The sequence below is a fragment of the Bos indicus genome, chromosome 10 (assembly GCF_029378745.1).
Source record: "Bos indicus isolate NIAB-ARS_2022 breed Sahiwal x Tharparkar chromosome 10, NIAB-ARS_B.indTharparkar_mat_pri_1.0, whole genome shotgun sequence".
NCBI lineage: Eukaryota > Metazoa > Chordata > Mammalia > Artiodactyla > Bovidae > Bos > Bos indicus.
In genome coordinates, this window is record NC_091769.1 from 28,205,201 (window position 1) to 28,224,911 (window position 19,711).

The 19,711-nt window shown below is 48.3% G+C and overlaps 3 protein-coding genes across 5 annotated transcripts in view; 2 read left to right on the forward strand and 1 right to left on the reverse strand.

Annotated features, from left to right (window-relative positions):
- Window positions 1-345: 345 nt before the first annotated feature.
- On the reverse strand, window positions 346-12,253 carry NUTM1 (NUT midline carcinoma family member 1). 2 transcript variants are annotated; one of them, XM_070797205.1, is made up of 8 exons: window positions 11,716-12,253; window positions 10,488-10,583; window positions 8,168-8,876; window positions 5,234-5,362; window positions 4,002-4,141; window positions 3,289-3,572; window positions 2,930-3,046; window positions 346-2,581 (listed from the first exon to the last, which is right to left on the reverse strand). In XM_070797205.1, the coding sequence occupies exons 2-8, from the start codon at window positions 10,501-10,503 to the stop codon at window positions 572-574; spliced, it is 3,405 nt and encodes a 1,134-aa protein (XP_070653306.1). In that variant the 5' UTR covers window positions 10,504-10,583; window positions 11,716-12,253; the 3' UTR covers window positions 346-571. The 2 variants fall into 2 exon arrangements, with proteins under 2 accessions (XP_070653306.1, XP_019823517.2); XM_019967958.2 differs by lacking the exon at window positions 11,716-12,253 and having other exon boundaries at window positions 10,488-10,808.
- Window positions 12,254-12,255: 2 nt separating this feature from the next.
- Window positions 12,256-13,350, forward strand: NOP10 (NOP10 ribonucleoprotein). The gene is made up of 2 exons (XM_019968463.2): window positions 12,256-12,394; window positions 12,966-13,350. The coding sequence occupies exons 1-2, from the start codon at window positions 12,341-12,343 to the stop codon at window positions 13,104-13,106; spliced, it is 195 nt and encodes a 64-aa protein (XP_019824022.1). The 5' UTR covers window positions 12,256-12,340; the 3' UTR covers window positions 13,107-13,350.
- Window positions 13,351-16,255: 2,905 nt separating this feature from the next.
- SLC12A6 (solute carrier family 12 member 6) overlaps window positions 16,256-19,711 on the forward strand; it is an 84,928-nt gene continuing 81,472 nt past the window's right edge. For both annotated transcript variants that reach the window (XM_019968459.2, XM_019968460.2), the window contains exon 1: window positions 16,256-17,795. In XM_019968459.2, coding sequence (XP_019824018.1) covers window positions 17,525-17,795 — 271 coding nt within the window. In that variant the 5' untranslated portion in view covers window positions 16,256-17,524. The remainder of the gene's footprint in view (window positions 17,796-19,711) is intronic.

The window sequence follows — 19,711 nt, forward strand, 5'->3', positions numbered from 1 at the left end:
TCCTATAGAAGGTGGTATGTCTAGGCACCATTTTGGAAATAGGTTAAGGAAATAGAGCTCTATCCCAAAAATCTGATAGGTTAAAAAGAAGCAGTTTTCCATCTAGGGACTTCTAAGGGAGACAGATCATGGCAGGATGTCCAGAGAAGCCCTCCCAACACCACGTCCAGGCTTCTGATGAGGGAGGAATAAAGTAATCACAGGACCCTTGGCACCAGGTTCAGAGGCTGGAATGCCATCTGGATCCATCAAATCAGGCCGCCCCCACCTCCTTTCTCCTTTGCAGCATCTCACCCCATCTAGCAGCAAAGAAGTGAGGGCACATGGAGAGCATTGTCCAACAACAAAATCTTTATTTTTTTTTCTCATACAACTTCCAAAGGTACTTCCCCCAACCTCTCACCCAGGGGACCACCTCCAACCTAGCCAACGTGACACCCTTCTGCCCCAAGCACAGAACAACAAAACAACATACGGCTGAGAGCAAGTGTTCACAGGCTGCCAGGGAGTCTACTCCGGGGGCCCCCACCCACAGGGATTGGCAGGTGGGACAGGATGGCCCGGCTGCCCCCTACTGGCTGCGACGGCGTTTCTTCCTCCTGCTCTTGGAGAAACCATCACGCTTTCTTTTACGAGGCTGTGAGGTGCGAATCGCTCCCAGAGCCACTGGTTTCTCCCCAGGTGCCCTAGGTTCATCTCCCTGTAAAGGCCTCTTTTCAACAGGGACTGGTCCTCCAACTAGGGCTCGCTTCCCAGACTCGGCAGCAGGAGGCTGGCTGAGGCCTGCTGGCTTAGGAGTAAGGGAGTGCGATGCTCTCTCGGTCCCCTGAGAATGCCCTGAGGCGAGCAAGCCTGAAGCAGGGCAAGAACTGAGGGGAACCCCCCTCGGCGAGAGGCTAAGTTTAGAGGCTAAGAGGTAGGCAAAGTTGGAGAGCTCCTTGTCTTCCTCCTCCCCTTCCTCCTCAGCTTTGGCCCCATCTGCTGAACTGTATGCTTCAATAACAGGAGAGGCTTCTCTCGCAACTAAGGCATCCTTGGTTCCCCAGCTGGGGGAAGTGCTTCTAAGGCCCTGGTGAGGAGGTATTGATTTGGGGTTCCCATGGCCAGAAGATTCTTGATCCCCTGGTAAGGGAGCAAGGTCTTTAGGCTCAGATAAATCAGTATTCTCCCTGCCTTCTCCTTGGGGGTCATAAGAATTAAAACTTAGGGGGCAAATATCCTCGCTGACCTCCAGCTGGAGGCCACAGGCATCCCTGACGTCTAGTATGTCGACATACGTGGTTTCCAACAGAGGAGAAATGGAATTGCCACTGCTCCCTGCCTCTGGGCTGGCCTCAGGAAAGGTGTCCTGGGTCCCCAGGATAAGGGTACTGCCTTGACTTGCAGGCAGGAGTGTTTCTTTAGAAGCCCCCAGTGTAGAGGCCCCGATTCTGCTTTCTAGCAAAGGGGGGCGATCTTCAGGCCACAGATCACGAGGATCCTGCAGAGTCCCAGGGCTCTGTGCCATGTCCTTTCTAGGCCTCGAGGCCGGGCTATTGGCCGTCTGAGGTTCTGCCAGGCCACAATAGTTTCTCTCTTCTAGGGCAACTGTGCCATCCGTGTCTCCACAGGGAACTGCACTGCTTCCCACGTCCCGGGGTGCCAGGGCTTCTCTAGGGCCCAGGGAAATTCTGCTTCTAGAGCCCAATGCCTGGCCGCCCCCCCAAGGCTCAGTTACACATTCCCCCTCATGGAGGTTCTCTACGATCTCCTCGATCTGTAAGGGCAACTCCAAGTCGGCAGCATCCACCTCACTGCTGAGCCACAGTCTCTGGCTGAGAGAAGCCCTGGCCTCGTCCCTATTCCCAGCTGGTCTAGGTGAAGGGTTCTGATCATAACTCTGAACTGTGGGGAGACCACTGTCATCTCCCCACGTGGCCTCTGAAGAGCCTTTCTGGGACAATACCGATGGCTCCATGCTCTGAGGAGCCACTCCAAGACCCTCTACCTCTTGTCCTGGGGGCAGCCCCAGGGTCTGCTTTTCTAACCCCTGTCCTTGCAGAGGAGCCAGCCCTGCAAGTCCAACATCCAAACTGGGAACGAGCTCTAGCTGGGGGTCTTCCTGCCAGCGAAGGGGCAGAGTCTCAGAAGTCCTGTCAGTGCCCAGGGAGCGCCCAGGGGACCCAGCATCTCCCTGGAGGCCATCCTGCGGTGGGGATATCTGGTTTGTAACTTCCCCAGGCCCTCTTTTCTCTATACTCGGGGGCCCTTGAGTACCCTGTGGAGCTGCAAGTTCTAGCTGCAGGCCCCAGCCGCTGGGGGTTGGCAGGGTGTTCCCATCCCTGCCCATCACCCTCAGGCCACGTAGGGCCGGCTCCTGCCCACCAGATACTTCTCTTGCCCGCTCTCCGAGAGAAGCAGCCTTTCCAAGGCGGAGGGAGCCCCCAGCCCCCCGAGGCCCAGGTGAGGGCCGAAGCCGCCCACCCCCATCTTCATCCTCATCAGAAATAGAAGGACTTGAATCTGACTGGGCTCCACTGCAACTTGGAGGTGCCTCGGCATCCTCCTCGTCTTCCAAGGCCAGGAGTCGCTTCTGGACCAGCTGGAAGGAGAACGGACAAATGCTGTTCTATACGTGGTTGTGAGAAGGGGTAGCAGGCCGGGTGGGGGGAGATGGTATTTAGGCAGGACAGGGGATACAAGCAAGTGGCCTAAGTGAGGGTATCAAAGCCAGGTACCACCGCTCTTTTTCTCCACCTTATTGGGTCTTATTCCTGCAATGCTTGGAGCCCTAAACTCCCCTTTTCCATGGTCCCTCGTCTGTCGTTCTACACCCAAAGCTGGATGCTAAAGCTGTCCCTCTCCAGAAGCCGCATCATCCAAGACAGTGTAAGGTTAGACGAAGCCACATAAGTTTTTCATTCTGATATTCTCTACCTCCCAGGTTTACCTGGGCAAGACTCAGTGCTTCTTCTTGTTCCAGCTCCTCAATTAAGGCCAAGGGATCCCTCTGTTGTTCTGGGGACAGCATATCTGCCAAAAACTGAGGGTGAATGACAGCTTCCACCTGGGGAACAGAAGTGAAAGTGGTGGGAGTCATTGAGAGGAGGTAACATGAACCAAGAGGCAGTCACGCACCTCCCCACTCACCACCCTCTACCTGGGTGGTTGGAAACCACCAGCTACATACAGACTTTCCTCAGCACCGAAGACAGTCTAGTTCCCAAAGGCCTCGGGCAAAACCATAGATCTTCCCTGGAGTTCCCACCCCAGGGTCTGCTAGAAACCACACCCCCTGGGCTAGCCCACCTTGGAGACAAAGACCTCCTGAGAACACAGCTCATCGATATAGCTCAGAAAACCAGCATCTGGATATATCCCTTCCTCTGGCTGCTGTTCTTGCTCTTCCTGTCTCCCATCTGACTCCTCAGTGGCCGAGTGGCTCCCCACCAGCCCTTCCATGATGTCGGCGTACTCTTTCACCGCCTCTGATGGGATCTCCTTGGGGGCCTCAGGGGCTGCAGGCCTCTGGGTTTTGCGCTGCCGCCGGCGGGGAGCCCGTGCTTTGGAGGCCGCCTTCTTGGGAATGTACACTGAGGGGCGAGGCGGGAAGCAGAAATGGAAAGCAGTGCTGAGACCTCAACTCCTGCCTCCCACCCTCTCCCATCCCCACTCCCCACTTGTAAGGCAGTGACCTGGGTACACTGAGATGGTTCCAGACTGGATCTGGCCGACCTGACAACAGTACCAGCTAGGGGAGAATACTTAGGAGCTGGAGGGACTGAGAATCTGGAGGAGGATTCTCAGAATCCCTGAAATTCTACAAAGGCCCCTGGTCCAGCCCTCATTTGTTAGGCAGATGAGGCATCATGTGCCTCAATTACAGTCTCAGTGAGAGAGCTGTTGGTTTACTTGGCCACGTTGGAACATCACATGCCACTCCCTGGATGGAAGTGACTGGTTTCTGTGACTCCCTCTGAGCTCCTGGCCCACAGGCTCCTGTTGGCACTGGGTGGCCTTACCTGGCTGCGGGCAAACCTCAGGGACAGGTGGTCCCGGAGGATCAAGTTTCAGAGGGGCTGCAGGAGGCAGGCTCTGGGGCCCACTCGTCAGTTGTGTGTTCTGAATCTGCATCTCCTCCTCAGCCTCAAACTCCATGAACCTGCAGGGGGTGCAGAAGGCCCAGGCAGTGCTGAGAAGACCATGATTCATTAAAAACCCAGGGGATCTGCTCACAGATGGCCGAATGAATAACAGTTCTGGAAAACCCTCACAAGATCACCACATAGCCCCTCTCCTTGCAGCTGTCACTTAGCTTATTAAGAAACTAATCTTAAGAATCTAGAGCTTGTAAGCTTTACAGGACAGAATCATGGCTTTTTCATACCCTATCCCACTCAACATCGAGGGTACACAGATTAATAAAGGCTTGTTGAGTTCAGTCAGGCCTGTGCCACACCTGGCAAGATCCTCATCTGCCTATCTGCCTATGCCTACAACCATAAAGCATGGCTGCATTCCTGAAGCCGAGACAGAGTTGCAATTCAAGGAACTTCCCACTAGGAGGCAGTGCTGTGACCCAGGAGGCCTGAGGCTGGGACTAGGATCCCAGAAGGGTCAATCTAGGAAGTCTGGGTCCAGAAGATTCCAGGGAGAAAGTGATAGCCAAGCTTGGAGGATAGGGTTCGTTTTCCTGAGTTACTTTTTTAACCAAGGAGATTATCATGGAGGAATGGGGGATATGAGCCAGAAGACCACCCTGGACATCCAGGACCTTCCCTGGACAAACCTCCTTAAGAAAAAGCCCTTCCCTGAGGCAATGGGCTAACGATTCCTGTGCCACTGTTTCCACAGGAGTGGTGACCCCAAGGTGCTACCTGGTCGGTGAGGTAGAAAGAACCTGCGTAGTACGGCTTAAACCTCTTCTTCATTAGGTTCCCTTCAGTATAGGATTTTTACACCAATTGGGATCCAATCCCATCCTAAGGGCTTCAATATCAAAGCCCCTACATAACTCAAGATCTGGAGAAGGGAAAGCTTCCAAGAGGAGACAGGACAGAAAAGTCCCAAGAGCCAAGATGGTGGGAGAAGCAGCGAGGATCCAGGAGGCCCTCTGCTAGTGTATACCCTTCCTCCAGCATCCCTTAGAGCAACCACCCACAGCCCAGACCCAAGCCTCTTACCTGCCCTCAGAGTAGCACCACCACCACCCCCACCCCCGCCCCCAGGGAGCATGAGGTTTGCTGGGACTCACTTTTCTGCCATCTCGTAAAAGATCATCCGGTCGAAGTTGCTAGTACGCTCCCACTCCTGCACAGCCCTGGGCAGTCCCTCCTCCAGGGTCATCGTGGGCTTCAGCCGGGCCAGGGAACGAAGCACTGGGCTAAAACCCCCATTGGGTCAGTCACAGTCTACAAGTGTACCCGCCACCCACCTGCCCTGACCCCCACCTCAGTGCACACCCCCTGCCCCTCATCAGATCAGGCATCTCCAGGTCCCTGTCGCATCCCACTGCGGATTAGACTCCAGACCCCCCACCTCCAGCCAGCCGTTTACCACACTGGTCTTTCTTCCCACTGAAATTTACAATCCTCACAGAAAATCAGACAGTTCTCCCCATCTTTTAAAATCAACTACCTTGAATTCTCACAGTACTATCTTCAACCAAACACAAGGAAGAAAGCACTCAGGTTATTCATTGTAAAGTAAGCTGAACCCTGCCCAAAGGCTCTTACATTTCCAAAAAAAAAAGGCACTCACTAACCCAAATGAATCTAATTCAAAGGCTGTGGGGTGTTTTTACTTGTTGCTTTTTAAGCGTTTTTTGCCTCCAGGATACCCCATCACAATCAAATATCAATACTCTTTGAGCTCTTTGTGATTTATTTTTGCCTTTCTGACTTCCTGTGAATCCTCAATCATTATTGTGCCTAGAATCACCTGGGGAAGCTTGTTATAAACATGGATCCCAGTGCCCCCAGAATCACCGGACTGAGCATTTTACCAGCCTCCCGGGTGACTGTGGCAGAGGGTCTGGTCTGGAGACCCTGCCCAGAGCCCCTGAATGTAGAGAACAGAAATAGGCCAGGAGTGAGAAATTCAGATTCCCAGACTCTAAGACACCCAGAGCTGTCTGGAGAAAGTGGAGAGTGATCTACACCAAGGACTTTGAGGGAGCCTTTTGAATAATTCACTCCAGAGTCAGGAAGGAAAGGGAGATTCCCTTAGGGCTTCAGCCACTGGAGGAACATGATGTTCATTTTTTTTCAAGTCCAGTAAGAGATGTGTATATTAAATCATTTCAGTCATGTCCAACTCTTTGTAATCCCACAGACTGTAGCCTACCATGCTCCTCTGTCCATGGGATTCTCCAGGCAATAATACTGGAGTGGATTGCCATTCCCTTCTCCAGAGGATCTTCCCAACCCAGAGATTGAACCCTCGTCTCTTATATCTCCTGCATTAGCAGGCAGGTTCTTTACCATTAGTGCCACCTGAGAAGCCCAAAGGTTAAGTACGGGAGGTGGCATATTGTTATATGATGGTTTACACAAAATGTTGAGAGTGCAGTTGAGGAAGGCAGAGTTCTTAGTGGGAAGAAGAGAAAATTCCCCAGATGGTTAATGACTTTGCTTTATAAACATTAATAGCCAGTGACCCTGGGCTCCCAGGCCAAGCATCCACTCCGCACAGACATTCTGGCCTTTTGTGAGTTCTTTTTCTCTTCTAGATTGCCTTTTTATAATAACAATAACAACAACAATAGCAGCTGCCATTTGATGAGGCATTCTCTGTGCTAGGCGCTCTGCTAAGCATTTCACATACAGTAACTCATTTCATCTCAGCAACTCTCTGCGTAAGTAACCATCCCCTTTCTACATGAGAAAGCTGAGAGCAAAGAAACTGGTGCCAGGACCCAGGATGACACACCTAGTAAGTGGTGGGGCCCAGCCCTTGGCCACTAAGTGAGCTCTAGACCAAGTATTAGTCTCTCAGTCGTATGTGAGAGACGGACCCCCACGGACTGCAGCCTGTCAGGCTCCTCTGTCCATGGAATTCTACAGGCAAGAATCCAACCCAGAATACTGGGTTTCCATTTCCGCCTGCAGGGATCTTCCCAACCCACGGATCGAACCCAGGTCTCCTGCATTGGAGGTGGATTCTTTGCCATCTGAGCCACCGGGGGAACCCAAGTGAGCTCTGCCACTTCCCTTGACTTGACTTCTATTTCAACTTGACTTCTCCTAATAAAACAGGGAGCTGTATGTGGAATTCCCTGGTAGTCCAGTGGCTAGGACTTGGCCCTTTCATTGCTGTGGACCCTGGTTCAATCCCTATATGGGGATCTAAGATTCCCACAAGCTGCTAGGCATGGCCCAAAACCCTGAAACAAAATAAAACAGGATAGTAGATAGCGTGGTACATGAGCTCCTTGGCCTGGCACCACACCATCCTCCCCTCCCAGCGCTCCTCATCCGAGTCGGTTTGGACAGTTCAACTCCATGTCAAAAGATAATTAAGGGCTTCCCTGGTAGCTCAGTGGTAAAGAATCTGCCTGCCAATGCAGGAGACATGGTTCAATCCCTGATCTGGGAAGATCCCACATGCCTCGAGTCAACTAAGCCACAACTACTGAGCTGTGCTCAAGAGTCCAGGAGCCGCAGATAATGAGGCTGGCTCACTCTAGAGCCCGTGCTCTGCAACAAGAAAAGCCACAGCAGTGAGAGGCCTAAGCACCACAACTGGAGAGTGGCCCCTGCTCACCACAGCTAGAGAAGAGCTCTTACAGCAACGAGGACCCAGCACGGGCCCAAATAAATGATAATTTTTTTTTAAAAAAGGTAGTAAAATAGCACAAGAGGGCCCTGGCACTCCTTATTAGAGACCTGGGTTCCTATTACCGCTCTGAGCATTAGCCTTCTCATCCATAAATGAGGATGACCAGAAAAATGCCTGCCTGAATGTGTAGGATTGTGAGGATCACTTGAAAGAACACACCTGAGGCTTATTATCCTCTGGGACATGGGTAAAGAGGTTTGTTGCATTGTTATTTTAATTCTCATAGCATCTTCATCACCCTCACGACCTGCCCTCAAGTATCCCTAAATAGCCTAACCACTTTGTCCATCCCCAAACCCTCCTCATTTAAAAGCCTCTAGGATAATGAATCTTCGGTCTCCCCACTTACATAAGAAAGCAGGAAAGGGCCTCTGCATCAGGACTCTGGGATAAGTGCCTTCGTGCCAAGGGTTTGTAGCGCTGCCAGCGCCGGAAGTTCTCATAAACACCCTTGGAGGTATAGAAGAGGTCACCCACTGAGGGCTTGGATCGGGTGGCCATAGGACCTCCTTCCCCGGTTGTCCCTTGTGACCCTGGCCAAGCCTTTTCTGGGGGTACGATGGGGGCCAGTTGGGCAGCTGGTGGTGGAGCCTGAGCAGGAAGGCATGGGACACCCTCCTGGTTCAGCCCAACAGCCTTAGTGGGCAGAAGGGTCTTCACATTAGAGGCTGTCAGGAGCCCGGGGGCAGGACTCTCAGGACCCCCGCAGGGAGCGCCAGAGGCAATCCAACTGAGGGCTGTCTGAGTTAGGATAAAGTTCTGAGTCTGAGAGGGCTCAGCTGACCCAGCTTCTGTCTTGACTTTGACAATGACTTTGCCAGCTCCGGCTCCACTGGGGCCAGGGCCCCCATCCCCGGTCACCAACAACGGGCTGGGGAAAGCAGAGAGCACCAGAGGGTTGCCTGGAGAGAATGCTGAAGGCACAGGGGGCTGCGAGGGCGGCTCCCACGGTGGTGGGTCTGGTGGGCCAGGAGCAGGTTGGGGGAAGGTAAGTGCAGTGAAAGGAGACAGGGCGGTGCCAGGATTCACGGTCCTGTCCGATCCTGGCAATGGAGATGCTGTAGAGACAAAAAGAGGGGATAGAGTAGCCGAAAAAGAGAGCGAGAGCTAGGTCATCTGAGTTCAACTCTAGTCCCCGAAGAAGCAGAGTACCGACTCTCAGCAAGTGAGTGAGTAGGAACGCATATATTTGCAAATGTCCCCCAAGTGTTTCTGATGTCCCTTACTCCCTGTTGAGAATGACTGCACTAGGGAAGCTGCAGTGACCTTGGACCTACGAGCTCATACTCCATAACAATGCCACCCAGCATACAGGTACATTCCAAACATGTTCAAGCCACCTGGACCCTGCTCCCAGCTTCTCTGTGATCCCTGCCACCACTCACAGAAGCACTCTTCCCAGGAGGGGATGTGTGGGTTAGAGGTTTTGTTCCCAGAAATTTTGTTACTTAACAGCCAGGAATGACCAGATAAGAGCCAGGAAATGGGTAAAGGGAGGGCAGTGTGGGAAGGGAGGTTTCCAGAGCTTTAAGTAGATGCTGGACATACTCAAATGTTATCTGTGATCCTTCTGCTTGAAACTCCTAATGTCAGAAATTTAGGGTCCACTTTTGAAAGGCACTGACCATGAAGTCTGAGACACAGCTCAGGGACTATGTGGACTCTAGTCAAAGAGACCAAGGATAAATATGTTAAAACGTGTACTTAATCAGGACATGTGTCTCCTAGGACTTTCAATAATAATAGATCATCTGCCTAATTTCAGGTTGCTCTCCTCCCCCTCTTAGATTATTCTGGTGGCAAATTAACAACGTTCAGCTTCTGCTGCTTCCTGACCATTGAAGGAGACAGGGAATACGAGCAGACTCTTCACCTCAGGCACAGAGCAGAGGACCAGGAATACTCCCTGAAGAACGGAACACCGTGAAATGGGTCTGAGGCCTAAGTTCTGCAAAAGGCAGAAAGTCAGAGCGTCTCAGGGAAGCCCCAGTCCTCATCTCTGCTGGAGTGACCCACCTCCCCTGACCCTGGGAAAGCAAGGAAAACTGTTTCCCGCACTAAAAGAGAAGCCCTCGCTGGGGCTGGAGGGAGCCAGGAGGCTCTGAGCAGAGGCACTTACTGCACCTCCTCATCTAGCTTCTGGGAGGACAGTTCTCGACGGACTTGGCAACAGATGGCCCCACTGAACAGTTTTCCAGACAAGGCTTCCACTCCCTACACCCAGTAAGATTGAGAGCGGCCCCAGATCAGTTCTCTCAGGGAAAAATTCTAGAGCAGCCTCCAATTGCCTAAAGAAGACACCAGAACTTGGGCCTTACCCTGGAACCCCCCTGTGTCCCCTGTACCGCACACATCCCTGCCCCTGCCACACAAACACATTGAAGGTATCCCTCTTCCAGAGAAGCAAGTTGCTAACTACCATCCCTTCTCTCTACTCAGCACTTTCCTCAGAGGTGCTCTGATCTGCCACCCAGGAGGCCCCCTTCCTTCCCCAACCCCTAGTATTAACAGCACCATCTCCTCCCCCAGTGTGATGCCTCTCGTAGTGTCTGGTGTTCTCACATCCCTCTAGGTCAGCCCTGAGAGCTCGTCCCCAAGTAAAGTGTCAAGTTTTGAATTGCTAAAGAGGAAGCTGGTGGCAGGGGACCCTCCCCTACCGGCAGACTCACCTCCGTCTGAAGACATCGTCTCAGGTTTGGGCACTAACTGTGGCTGTCTGGAAGCCTCCAGAATGAGACGGGCAGGTCCAGGACCCAGAGAATAACCTCCAGTAGAAACACACGGATCCAAGGAAGGGAGGGTAAAGATCAGATCAAAACAGAACTAGAATCTAGAACTCAAGGCATTCTACAGTTGGGGGAGGGGAGGGGGAAATGGGGTGAGGTTAGGGATATTCCACAAAGGACTCTGGTATGTAGGCAATAACCAGGAACTCCCTCCAAACCAGAGTGTGGCGACACAATTGTGTATCTCTTCAGGACAACCTGCAAATTATTTCTCAGGTTCCCAGCCACATAATTTTACATCTTGGTTCCCTATACACTTCTTCACCAATATATCTAGTTTTGTGCCTTTCAATTCTACCCAGTTTTGTACCTGACTTCCTATTAACAGCAGACTGTGGCAAACTCTTGACAATTCAATGTTTGCTGTATTTTCTAAACCAAAATCAGAGCACATAGTCTGAATAAATTTAAGGATCAAGCGAACAGAACGTTTCAAATTAGGGTTGTCTCACAGTACCAAGGGTGCTGATTCGCTGTATGCATATCATTTCCTTAGAAAGCTGTTTTGCAGTTCCCAAATAGACTATTCCCATCATCTCTGCAGTCCACAGACGGCTCAGCCTTACCCCGGGCTGAAAAGCTTCCCACTTAATCAAAAACTGCCACTCAGAGTAAAATTCCAAGACCCAAAAGTCTTTTTTGTTGGTTTGTTAAATTATTTTTTCGGTTTTAAATTTTGTTAAATAATTTAAATTTTTAAAATGGGTAGTACATCAGAACCGTTCAAAAGTCAAACTATTTAAAATGGACTACACAGCAAGTCCCCCTCCACTCCTTCTGGAACCAAGTTGAGCTCTTTATGCCAGAGGAAACCATATTTATTCGGGATCCTCACTGAGATATTTTATACAACTACAAGCAAACACAAACTATACTTAAAAAAAAAAAAAAAAAACTTTAAGGTTTTTCTGGTAATAAAGCTAATATATCTTCCAACGTTTTTCGCCATTATAAATCATACCGCAATGATCACCTCGGTTAATGATATCTGGGTTCCAATTTTCATTTCTTTAAACCAAAATCCTATAAAGAGAATTTATTTGTACGTTCTTTTAAAAATTCGCCATACCTCTAAGAGGCGCATCTTATTACGCTATTATTAACTACTCACCACTACAGAGAGTTGAATTTGTGGTAGAGACCTGAGTTTGAATCTTGGGTCGACCACTAAAATATGCTTCACCGGTTTCGTAAAATAACTTCACGCTCTTTTCGCTGTCCAGAATATGGAATACTCATCGTGCATTTTTACCGCCAATGTTTGAAACTGGGCGAGAGAACCGGATGTAAAATAGGGGAAGGAAGAAAATCTTCTTTCTTTCCTAAGGTAAAGGAGGCTCTGGATCCTGGAGCCTTTAGTTCTGCAGGTACTAGAAACTCATTGCCTCTGAAATGGGTGTGCATCTTGAGATAAAAACAGGATAGTATTCAGTTATGTTTAATCTATATCCATCCCTACCCCCCTCTCTCCCTAGCAGTACCAGGCCCACAGTGGGCACACTGCACGTGTCTTACAACTCCTGCAAAATTGCAACTGGGTTGCAACTGGTCAAGTTCTGCGCTAGTGCGCCTCCTTCTGTCCGGCTGGAGAAAAGTCTAGATAAACTGGACTACATTTCCCGGCGTGCTTTCAGAGCGAGACTTCCGGCTGTACAGGAAGGAAATTGACCAACACGTGAGGCTTTCAGTTAGAGGCAGCTGCGGACAGAATTGGAACGTTCTGCTTTGGTGTGATCATGTTTCTCCAGTATTACCTCAACGAGCAAGGAGAGCGGGTCTACACGCTGAAGGTGAGAAGGGTAAACGGGCTGGATGTGAGCTGAGCGATGCATGTCATTGGAAGGAGCGGTCGAGAGGAGCCTGTGAGTTGCTTAGCTGCTTGGGCGGGGGCGGGACTAAAAACTCCAGAAGCCGCGCGTGGTATTCATTAATGGAAGCAGAAATGCGTGGCTTCTAGACCTTACCGTCGCGTCTCCTGTTTTCATGTTTACCGTTTTTGCGTGGCCCCTGATGTTGAAGCTGAAACTCCAATGCGTTGGCCACCTGATGCGAAGAGCTGACTCATTTGAAAAGACCCTGATGCTGGGAAAGATTGAGGGCAGGAGGAGAAGGGGAAGACAGGATGAGATAGTTGGATGGCATCACCGACTCCATGGACATGGGTTTGGGTAGACTCCGGCAGTTGGTGATGGACAGGGAGGCCTGGCGTGCTGCGGTTCATGGGGTCGCAAAAAGTCGGACACGACTGAGCGACTGAACTGAACTCCCCATCCCAGCCTCCATCTCCCTTTTGAGGCCAGGGATTGGGTTTTCCCACCATTCCAGTGCTGAGATTATGTTCTTTCTTTCCTCCTCGAGCAGAAGCTTGATCCTTTGGGACAACAGACGTGCTCGGCCCACCCTGCTCGATTCTCCCCAGACGACAAATACTCTCGACACCGAATCACCATCAAGAAACGCTTCAAGGTGCTCATGACCCAGCAGCCGCGCCCCGTCCTCTGAGGATGTCTTAACATTTCGTGTGTCTTCTGCTGCCTGCCAGCCCCCAAGAGACTTTGTGCAGCCAGGCTCTTCAGTCTGTGAGCCTGGAAGCTTGCTCCGACCCTTACTCCTCGAATCCGGTCTCATCTTTGCCTTTGATTATGCTTGTTGTGAAGCAGTCATGGTAGCATCCCCGTCCAAGGGGAGATATTTGAATCTTTTCGTACCTTGAATCACTGCCAGGTTATTAAAATGATTTCAAAGAGCTGTTATTTTGTATGTTGTGGGAAGAAAGAAGTGGTTTAAAAAAAAAAACAAAAAACGAGGGAGACGAGAGGGAAGAGTACCCCAGGGATACAACAAGACCACTTGGAAGAGAAACCTAGGTGACTGCTGTAGCAGTCGTGCTGTGCTGTGAGTCATAGCAGGGTGCTGGGGTAGGGGAAGAAAGCTTGAGAAAGACTTGTGCAACTGTCAGCACTCAGTAAGAAATACCCGTGTTGTCAGTTAAGTAATTTTTTGTCCCTTGAACTGAAATTTCACTCAAAATGGAAGAGTTGCTTGAAAAATAATAGCAGCTATATGGGAGGAGGAAGATGTTGAATTGGAAGCCAGAAAACGAGTATTCACCCGTCTATAACTGTGAGAAAGTCAACCTGTTTAGTTCCGTTTTTCTCATCATTTCTAAGTACTCTTCCACCTCTAAAGTTGATAGAGTTCAGTGATGGATCTTAATTCATCCAACCGTTGTGAATAGGAATGCCTTTATGCATTTTTACTGCCCCTCTGGAAATATCTTGGAGGGTTTTCTTTTAATTCTGGAAGATTTCTTAGGCCATGAGCTTCTATCATGGGGCAACCATAAATTTGTAATCCAATTTCTTCATAGCATAGGGATGATGAGGCAAAATACAAGATTCAAGAAATGATTGCTTCTTCCTCTCCTTATCAATTCGGTACTTCCTGAACTTTTGACGTTGAATTGAATGTTTGCCTAGTGCCACTGTAACATATATCAGCCCAAATTTGACTTATCAAGATTGGCCCTGGAAAGGGGTAAATATATTTCTCACTGACGCTGCTGTCTGACTGTCCTAGCAGAAAAGTTCAGAATAGTTGACTGTTGAGAGAAAAAAAAAAAGAATCTAAAGACTTGGGTCATACGTAGTTAGTAAAAGACATGATTTCCGGTTCTATTACTTATGAGAATGGTGAAATGGGATACTTATTTTCTGTCAAGCAATTTTTGGTTTCTTAGCCTCATCACTTAAGGCTCTTAGCATTAAAGAGATTGTAAAAAGTTGTCCTATCCTATTAGAGGTTAATGTTTGAAGAAAGGCTAGAAATTCTGCAAATGACTAGGGAAAAGGTTCTGCTAAGGAAGTGTTTAACTTCAGGGGAATTCTTGGTGGTTAGGACTCCCAGCTTCCGCTGCCCCTCGGGTGGCAAGCTCCTGCGTGGGGTGGCTAAAAAAACAAGCAAATCCTATCTTTTTTTTTTTAATGCAGACTATGATTCTGTCTTTAAAAGCGTCCCTGACCTGCCAAAGAAGGATTAGCATTTTCGATACTACCTACGGTGTAGACTAAGGAAAATTCAAATTGGTGTGTGTATACCGAAGATTTTTTTCTTAGGAGATCTCCTAGGTATCTGAGATGTTCTCAGAAATGGGAGACTTTTTAGTATAAAGTGAATGCAAATACACTGTGGTATGAGACAAAATTCAATGTTGTAGAAATCTAGGATTTTTTTTTTTTTAATAAGGGGAATGTCTGTAAGACTGAACACCAGGCCTTCCTGAAAAGAAAACTGATCAGGGAGCTAAATTTCTTGGCGTCTGCAAGAAAACTGTGAGCCTGAATCAGTATCGCAGGCTTTATAAAGAATCAAGCTTTGAGAAGATTTACATTTTAAATAGGAATCTAGTTTACATTTTGTTACCTGTATCTTTTAAACCAGACTGTGGACTTTGTGTCATGTGATAAAAGGAGATTTCCTGGCTCAGGTCTTCAATACTGTTCTCATCTATTATTAAGGATGATGTTAAACATTTTTACTTGTGCTGAGCAAGGACCAGGCAAAGTCAGGCCTCAGGTTGTTGACTTTAAATGACTTTTGATAAACAAGGCCCTACATATAGTACAGGGAACTATATTCAGTATCCTGTGATAAACCATAATGGAAAGAAATATTTTTAAAAATATCTATGTGTATGACTGAGTCACTTTGCTGTACAGCAAAGATTGCACATTGTAAATCAACTATATGTCAGTCAATAAAGTTAGGAAAAAATTAAAAATGTCTTGATCACAGCTCTAGGAAATAACTTGCAAACAAAACATTGATGAGTCAAATTTATTGAACACCTCTATTCATGCATTAAATAAACATGCTAGGGAAAATATGGTGGCAATAATAGAGAAAACACTGGAGTCAAGAGAAAGTATCTCAATGTCATCTTCATGTCTAAAAGATGGTTTTTTTAACGGAGCTTTCAGTCTAACTGAGGTAAAACACAAAATTGTATATATGTAAGGTGTACAATGTGAATATTTGATAGGTGTATACCTGTAAAAACCAGCATTTTTTCCAAAAGACAGCAAATAGAAAATGTAGCACAAAGTATGTATAAATTTGAATATACAATGCTTTGGGATATACCACTACATAAAAACTCCAATGAGGGTCATATGCAATATATACCATATATTTTGGAAGTATATGGTGGTGTCGGGTTTGTGATTTTTAAAGAAATTATGAATGGTATTTTCAGGATGCTGTTATTCAGTAGAGATGGTTTTTGCGGTTCTGAGAGTATGGGGTATTCCACTGCTCCCTGAAATCCTTCCACCTCTAGAGTTGGTGCAAGACAGCAGGACCTAGAAGGAAAAGCATTTGTTTTTCCAAATGCACGCAGCTGAGGCCCCCACACCCAACTACAATTCCCGTCTTGCTCCGGGCCTCCGACTCTGGGGCCCAACCCCTGCCGCGACCTGAGCGAGCGCATGCGCGTAGCCCTCTCGTCCACCTCGCGGGCTGCAGAGACTGGGCGGGGCTTTCAGGCGCTCGTGGCGACGGTGCCGCCCTCCGACCGCTCCCCTAGGCTTCTCTTCGGACCGTTAACCTCGAATGAGGAACGAGCGGGGAGGAAAGGGCGGGGCTGCGGCGGCGCGGGCCCAGCCCGCCGGGCCGGGGGCCGGGGGCGGCGAGGTCACGTAACTGCATCTCTGGCGTCTGGCCAGGGAGGGGGCGCCCTCCCTGGCAGCTCCAGCCGTCCTGCGCGCGCCGTGGCTCTGAAACAGTTACCGGCTCATAAACAACAGCTGCGCGCGCACCCGCATCAGCTGGCGCCGAGATCCCGCACCTGCGACCTCCTCCTACTCACATCCTCGCTGCTCTCTCCAGCTCAGCCAGGGCCAGCCTGAGGCCACCTCCTCTTCATTTAGAACCCGAAGGAAGAACAGCGAGAGCTGACCTTGCGCCGGGGCTCTGGTAGGGGAGAGAGCTTCTTCGGCAAAGGGGTGGCTCGTCCTGTCACGCGTAAGAGAAACCGAGTGAGCCAGTCGGGGGCTCAATGGACTGACTAGCAGCGACCTGCCTCGACCCTAAGCTGCAGTCCGCGGAGTCTCGATCAGCTAGCCGCCTCCTCCCAGATCCTAGGGACCTTTCTGCCAGAAGAGCGGGCGAGCCACCCCCGCAGGCCTCTTGAAGGCAGAAATCCGCTCTGCCCCTGCAGCCTCTGCTCACCCTTCTCTCCTCATTCTCCTCCAGCCGGAGTGTGCGATTATTTTTCCCGTTATGCGTGCGCACCTCTCCCACCAGACCCAAGTGGATTATCGGCCTCAGAAACATCGGGTGGCTCTACACACACCTCCTCCCAGCCAGACCTGTGGGGTATTCACCTGATACACAACAGGTGGCCGGGTATTCACCGTTTCGCAGTCTGATTTATGCTGTATTCGTCTGATAACGGTGGGCTTGTGCGCACTTTGCTCAACTAACCGTGGGACATTTACAGATAAAAAAAGGACTAACTACCTCGGCCGAAACCTTAGGGTCGAGGCGAGAAAGGCTTCGTCACCTGCTTTTCTGACCATGGCCCTGAGCCCACATCCCTGGACCAGAGGAGATAACTAGATATCTCGTCATTCTGAAGAAACGAAGTTACACGAGATTGGCATCGTTTTGTCTTTTTTTTTTTTTTTTAATATTTTTCAACTGTTGGTACTGCACTTTTTAGGACAGCTTGAATTCTTGAGTAGAAGGATTCTTATATGTAGTGGCTTTTCGTGTGGTGTAAATCAAGGTAACTGAAGGTTGTTTTTCGTGTTTTTAGTTATCTTTTCTATTTTTGCAATCAGAAGTAGCCTGCAAAGGAAGAAGGGTTTTGCAGGGGTTTTCTTTTTTCCTTGTCCTTATAAAGGAAGAGAAAAATAAAAATGCATCCTCCAGAAACCACCACCAAGATGGCTTCAGTTCGGTTCATGGTGACACCAACAAAGATCGATGACATTCCAGGTTTGTCCGACACCAGTCCGGACCTCAGCTCTCGATCCAGTTCCCGAGTAAGATTTAGCTCCCGGGAAAGTGTGCCGGAAACCAGCCGTAGTGAGCCTATGAGTGAGATGTCTGGAGCCACCACTTCCCTGGCAACGGTTGCACTGGATCAAGCCAGTGACCGGACATCTAACCCCCAGGATGTTACTGAGGGTGAGTAGAAGCATAGATAACAAAATACTTCCATTACTGACCTGTTTGTCCAGGATGAAAATATACCGAGATCACGTTTCCATTATAAAATAATCATTAGGAACCAAGGAACCTCTTTTTGAGATGTTCAGGAACCCTCTGGGATAATGGTTGCATAGCGAATCTCTGCAGTAAGTAACTTGGTGTGTTTGAAGGTATATGGCAAGAAGGAAAGTGGTTGTGCTTTGACTTCCTCGTTTTTTGTCTCAGACTTGAAATAGATCTTTTGGTTGAGTATCAAATAATTTAATCATTTTTCAGGAAGGAGAATCCTAAATGGTAAAATTTAATGTAGAGTTGGCTTTGGGGGGGTCTTAACTATAACAGTTTGCTTTTAAGGTCAGTTATGTGGAGTAGTTATTGATCATATCTTAGTTATTGGCTTTCCTAAAGAGACTTCAGATATTGTATCACAAAATTCTTTTTGAGAATTTATAGTTTTACAGAGGCAGTTGTTCCAGTAGCTAAGCTCAGTCAGGGTGAGGGTGGGTAGATCTGAGTGGGCTGCCCTGTCCAGTGGAGAATTCTAAAGACGCTTTTAGGGCCTGATTCCACATACATTTTTTTTTTTTTTTCATTTTGAACTTTAGATGGCATGTACTGAGTATTAAGCCTTTGTAGTCAGAAATAGCACATGAGCCACTTTTGACTTGTATTGACCACTGCAGACCTTTAGCTTCCTAAAGCAATTTGTGTCAACAGGCTTGGAGGTTTCCATTGCGTTTAGTGAGAAAGAGGTGATGAGATAAAACAGGTCATAACATTTTTTGGACTAAAGTAGAAAATTTGGGAAATACTGTACTGCTTTATATATTTAATTTTATGCTGTGTTCTAACATAGCTCTGCCTGGTAATGAAAATTCTCTTAAGAATTTTAAAAGCTCTTAAAATGATATTCTACCCACATTTGAAAACCATCTTCAGCCACTGACTTGCTATTTTCCGGTGTCAGGAAATATTGTTCCTTCTAACCTACAGGGTGCAGGAAACCAAAATGATTTTAGTTCCTTATTTCTGTTTAGTGTGTTTTAATGTAAGGAGACAAGGTAGATTTGCTAGTTTATGGTCCTTGACTAATTTTTTTTTTAATGAAGACCTTACAGGTCAATTCCTGGACTTAACAATTTTCACCTTCATGACTGAGTTTATGTTATGTACCATGGTATTAAAATTACATTATGGAATTAAAATAATTGATCATTTTCTCTTCTTCCACATTCTAAATTATAGTTTTAGTTTTTACCCTTTATACTGTGTTTAGGTTGTAAAAATGCCAGGTAAAGACTATAACAGTGTTAATTTTTTTAATGTTGTTATTGTCATTTGTTGTTCTTTAGTCGCGAGTCCTGTCTGACTCTTTTTGTGACCCCACGGCCTGTAGCCCACTAGGCTCCTCTGTCTGTGGGATTTCCCAGGCAAGAATACTGGAGTGGCTTCTCTTTTCCTTCTCCAGGGGATCTGCCCGACCCAGGGATCAAACTCAAGTCTACTATTTGGCAGGCGGCTTCTTTATCACTGAGCCACTTGGAAAGCCTGTGATTGTTATTAGGTAACACAGGTTCTATTCCTGGGTCCAGAAGATCCTCTGGAGTAGGAAATGGCAACCTACTCCAGTATTCTTGCCTGGGAAATCCTTTGGACAGAGGAGCCTGACAGGCTTCAGGTCATGGGGTTGCAAAAGAGTTGGACATGACTGAGCACACATACACAATTTATAGTTAAGTGTTGATTTGCAAGTTATGTATTATAGAATTGTATTTTTGTTGTTTCTAAAAGTAGACATATCAGTAATGTATTAACCTTGCAGAGACAGGATCCTTGTCTGGGCTGCTCTTATCTATAAGCCATTCTTTAAGGTCTACAGTGGTATCACTTCA

Excerpts from the sequence above, each read along its gene's own strand:
- NUTM1 (XM_070797205.1), bottom strand. Across the intron at positions 5,363-8,167 it reads GCCCTTTCCTGCTTTCTTAT|CCCAGTGCTTCGTTCCCTGG; the intron begins GTAAGTGGGGAG and ends TGGGGGTTTTAG. Across the intron at positions 2,582-2,929 it reads AAGCACTGAGTCTTGCCCAG|CTGGTCCAGAAGCGACTCCT; the intron begins GTAAACCTGGGA and ends TTCTCCTTCCAG.
- NOP10 (XM_019968463.2), top strand. The coding sequence starts at position 12,341 with ATGTTTCTCCAGTATTACCTCAACGAGCAAGGAGAGCGGGTCTACACG. Across the intron at positions 12,395-12,965 it reads AGCGGGTCTACACGCTGAAG|AAGCTTGATCCTTTGGGACA; the intron begins GTGAGAAGGGTA and ends CTCCTCGAGCAG.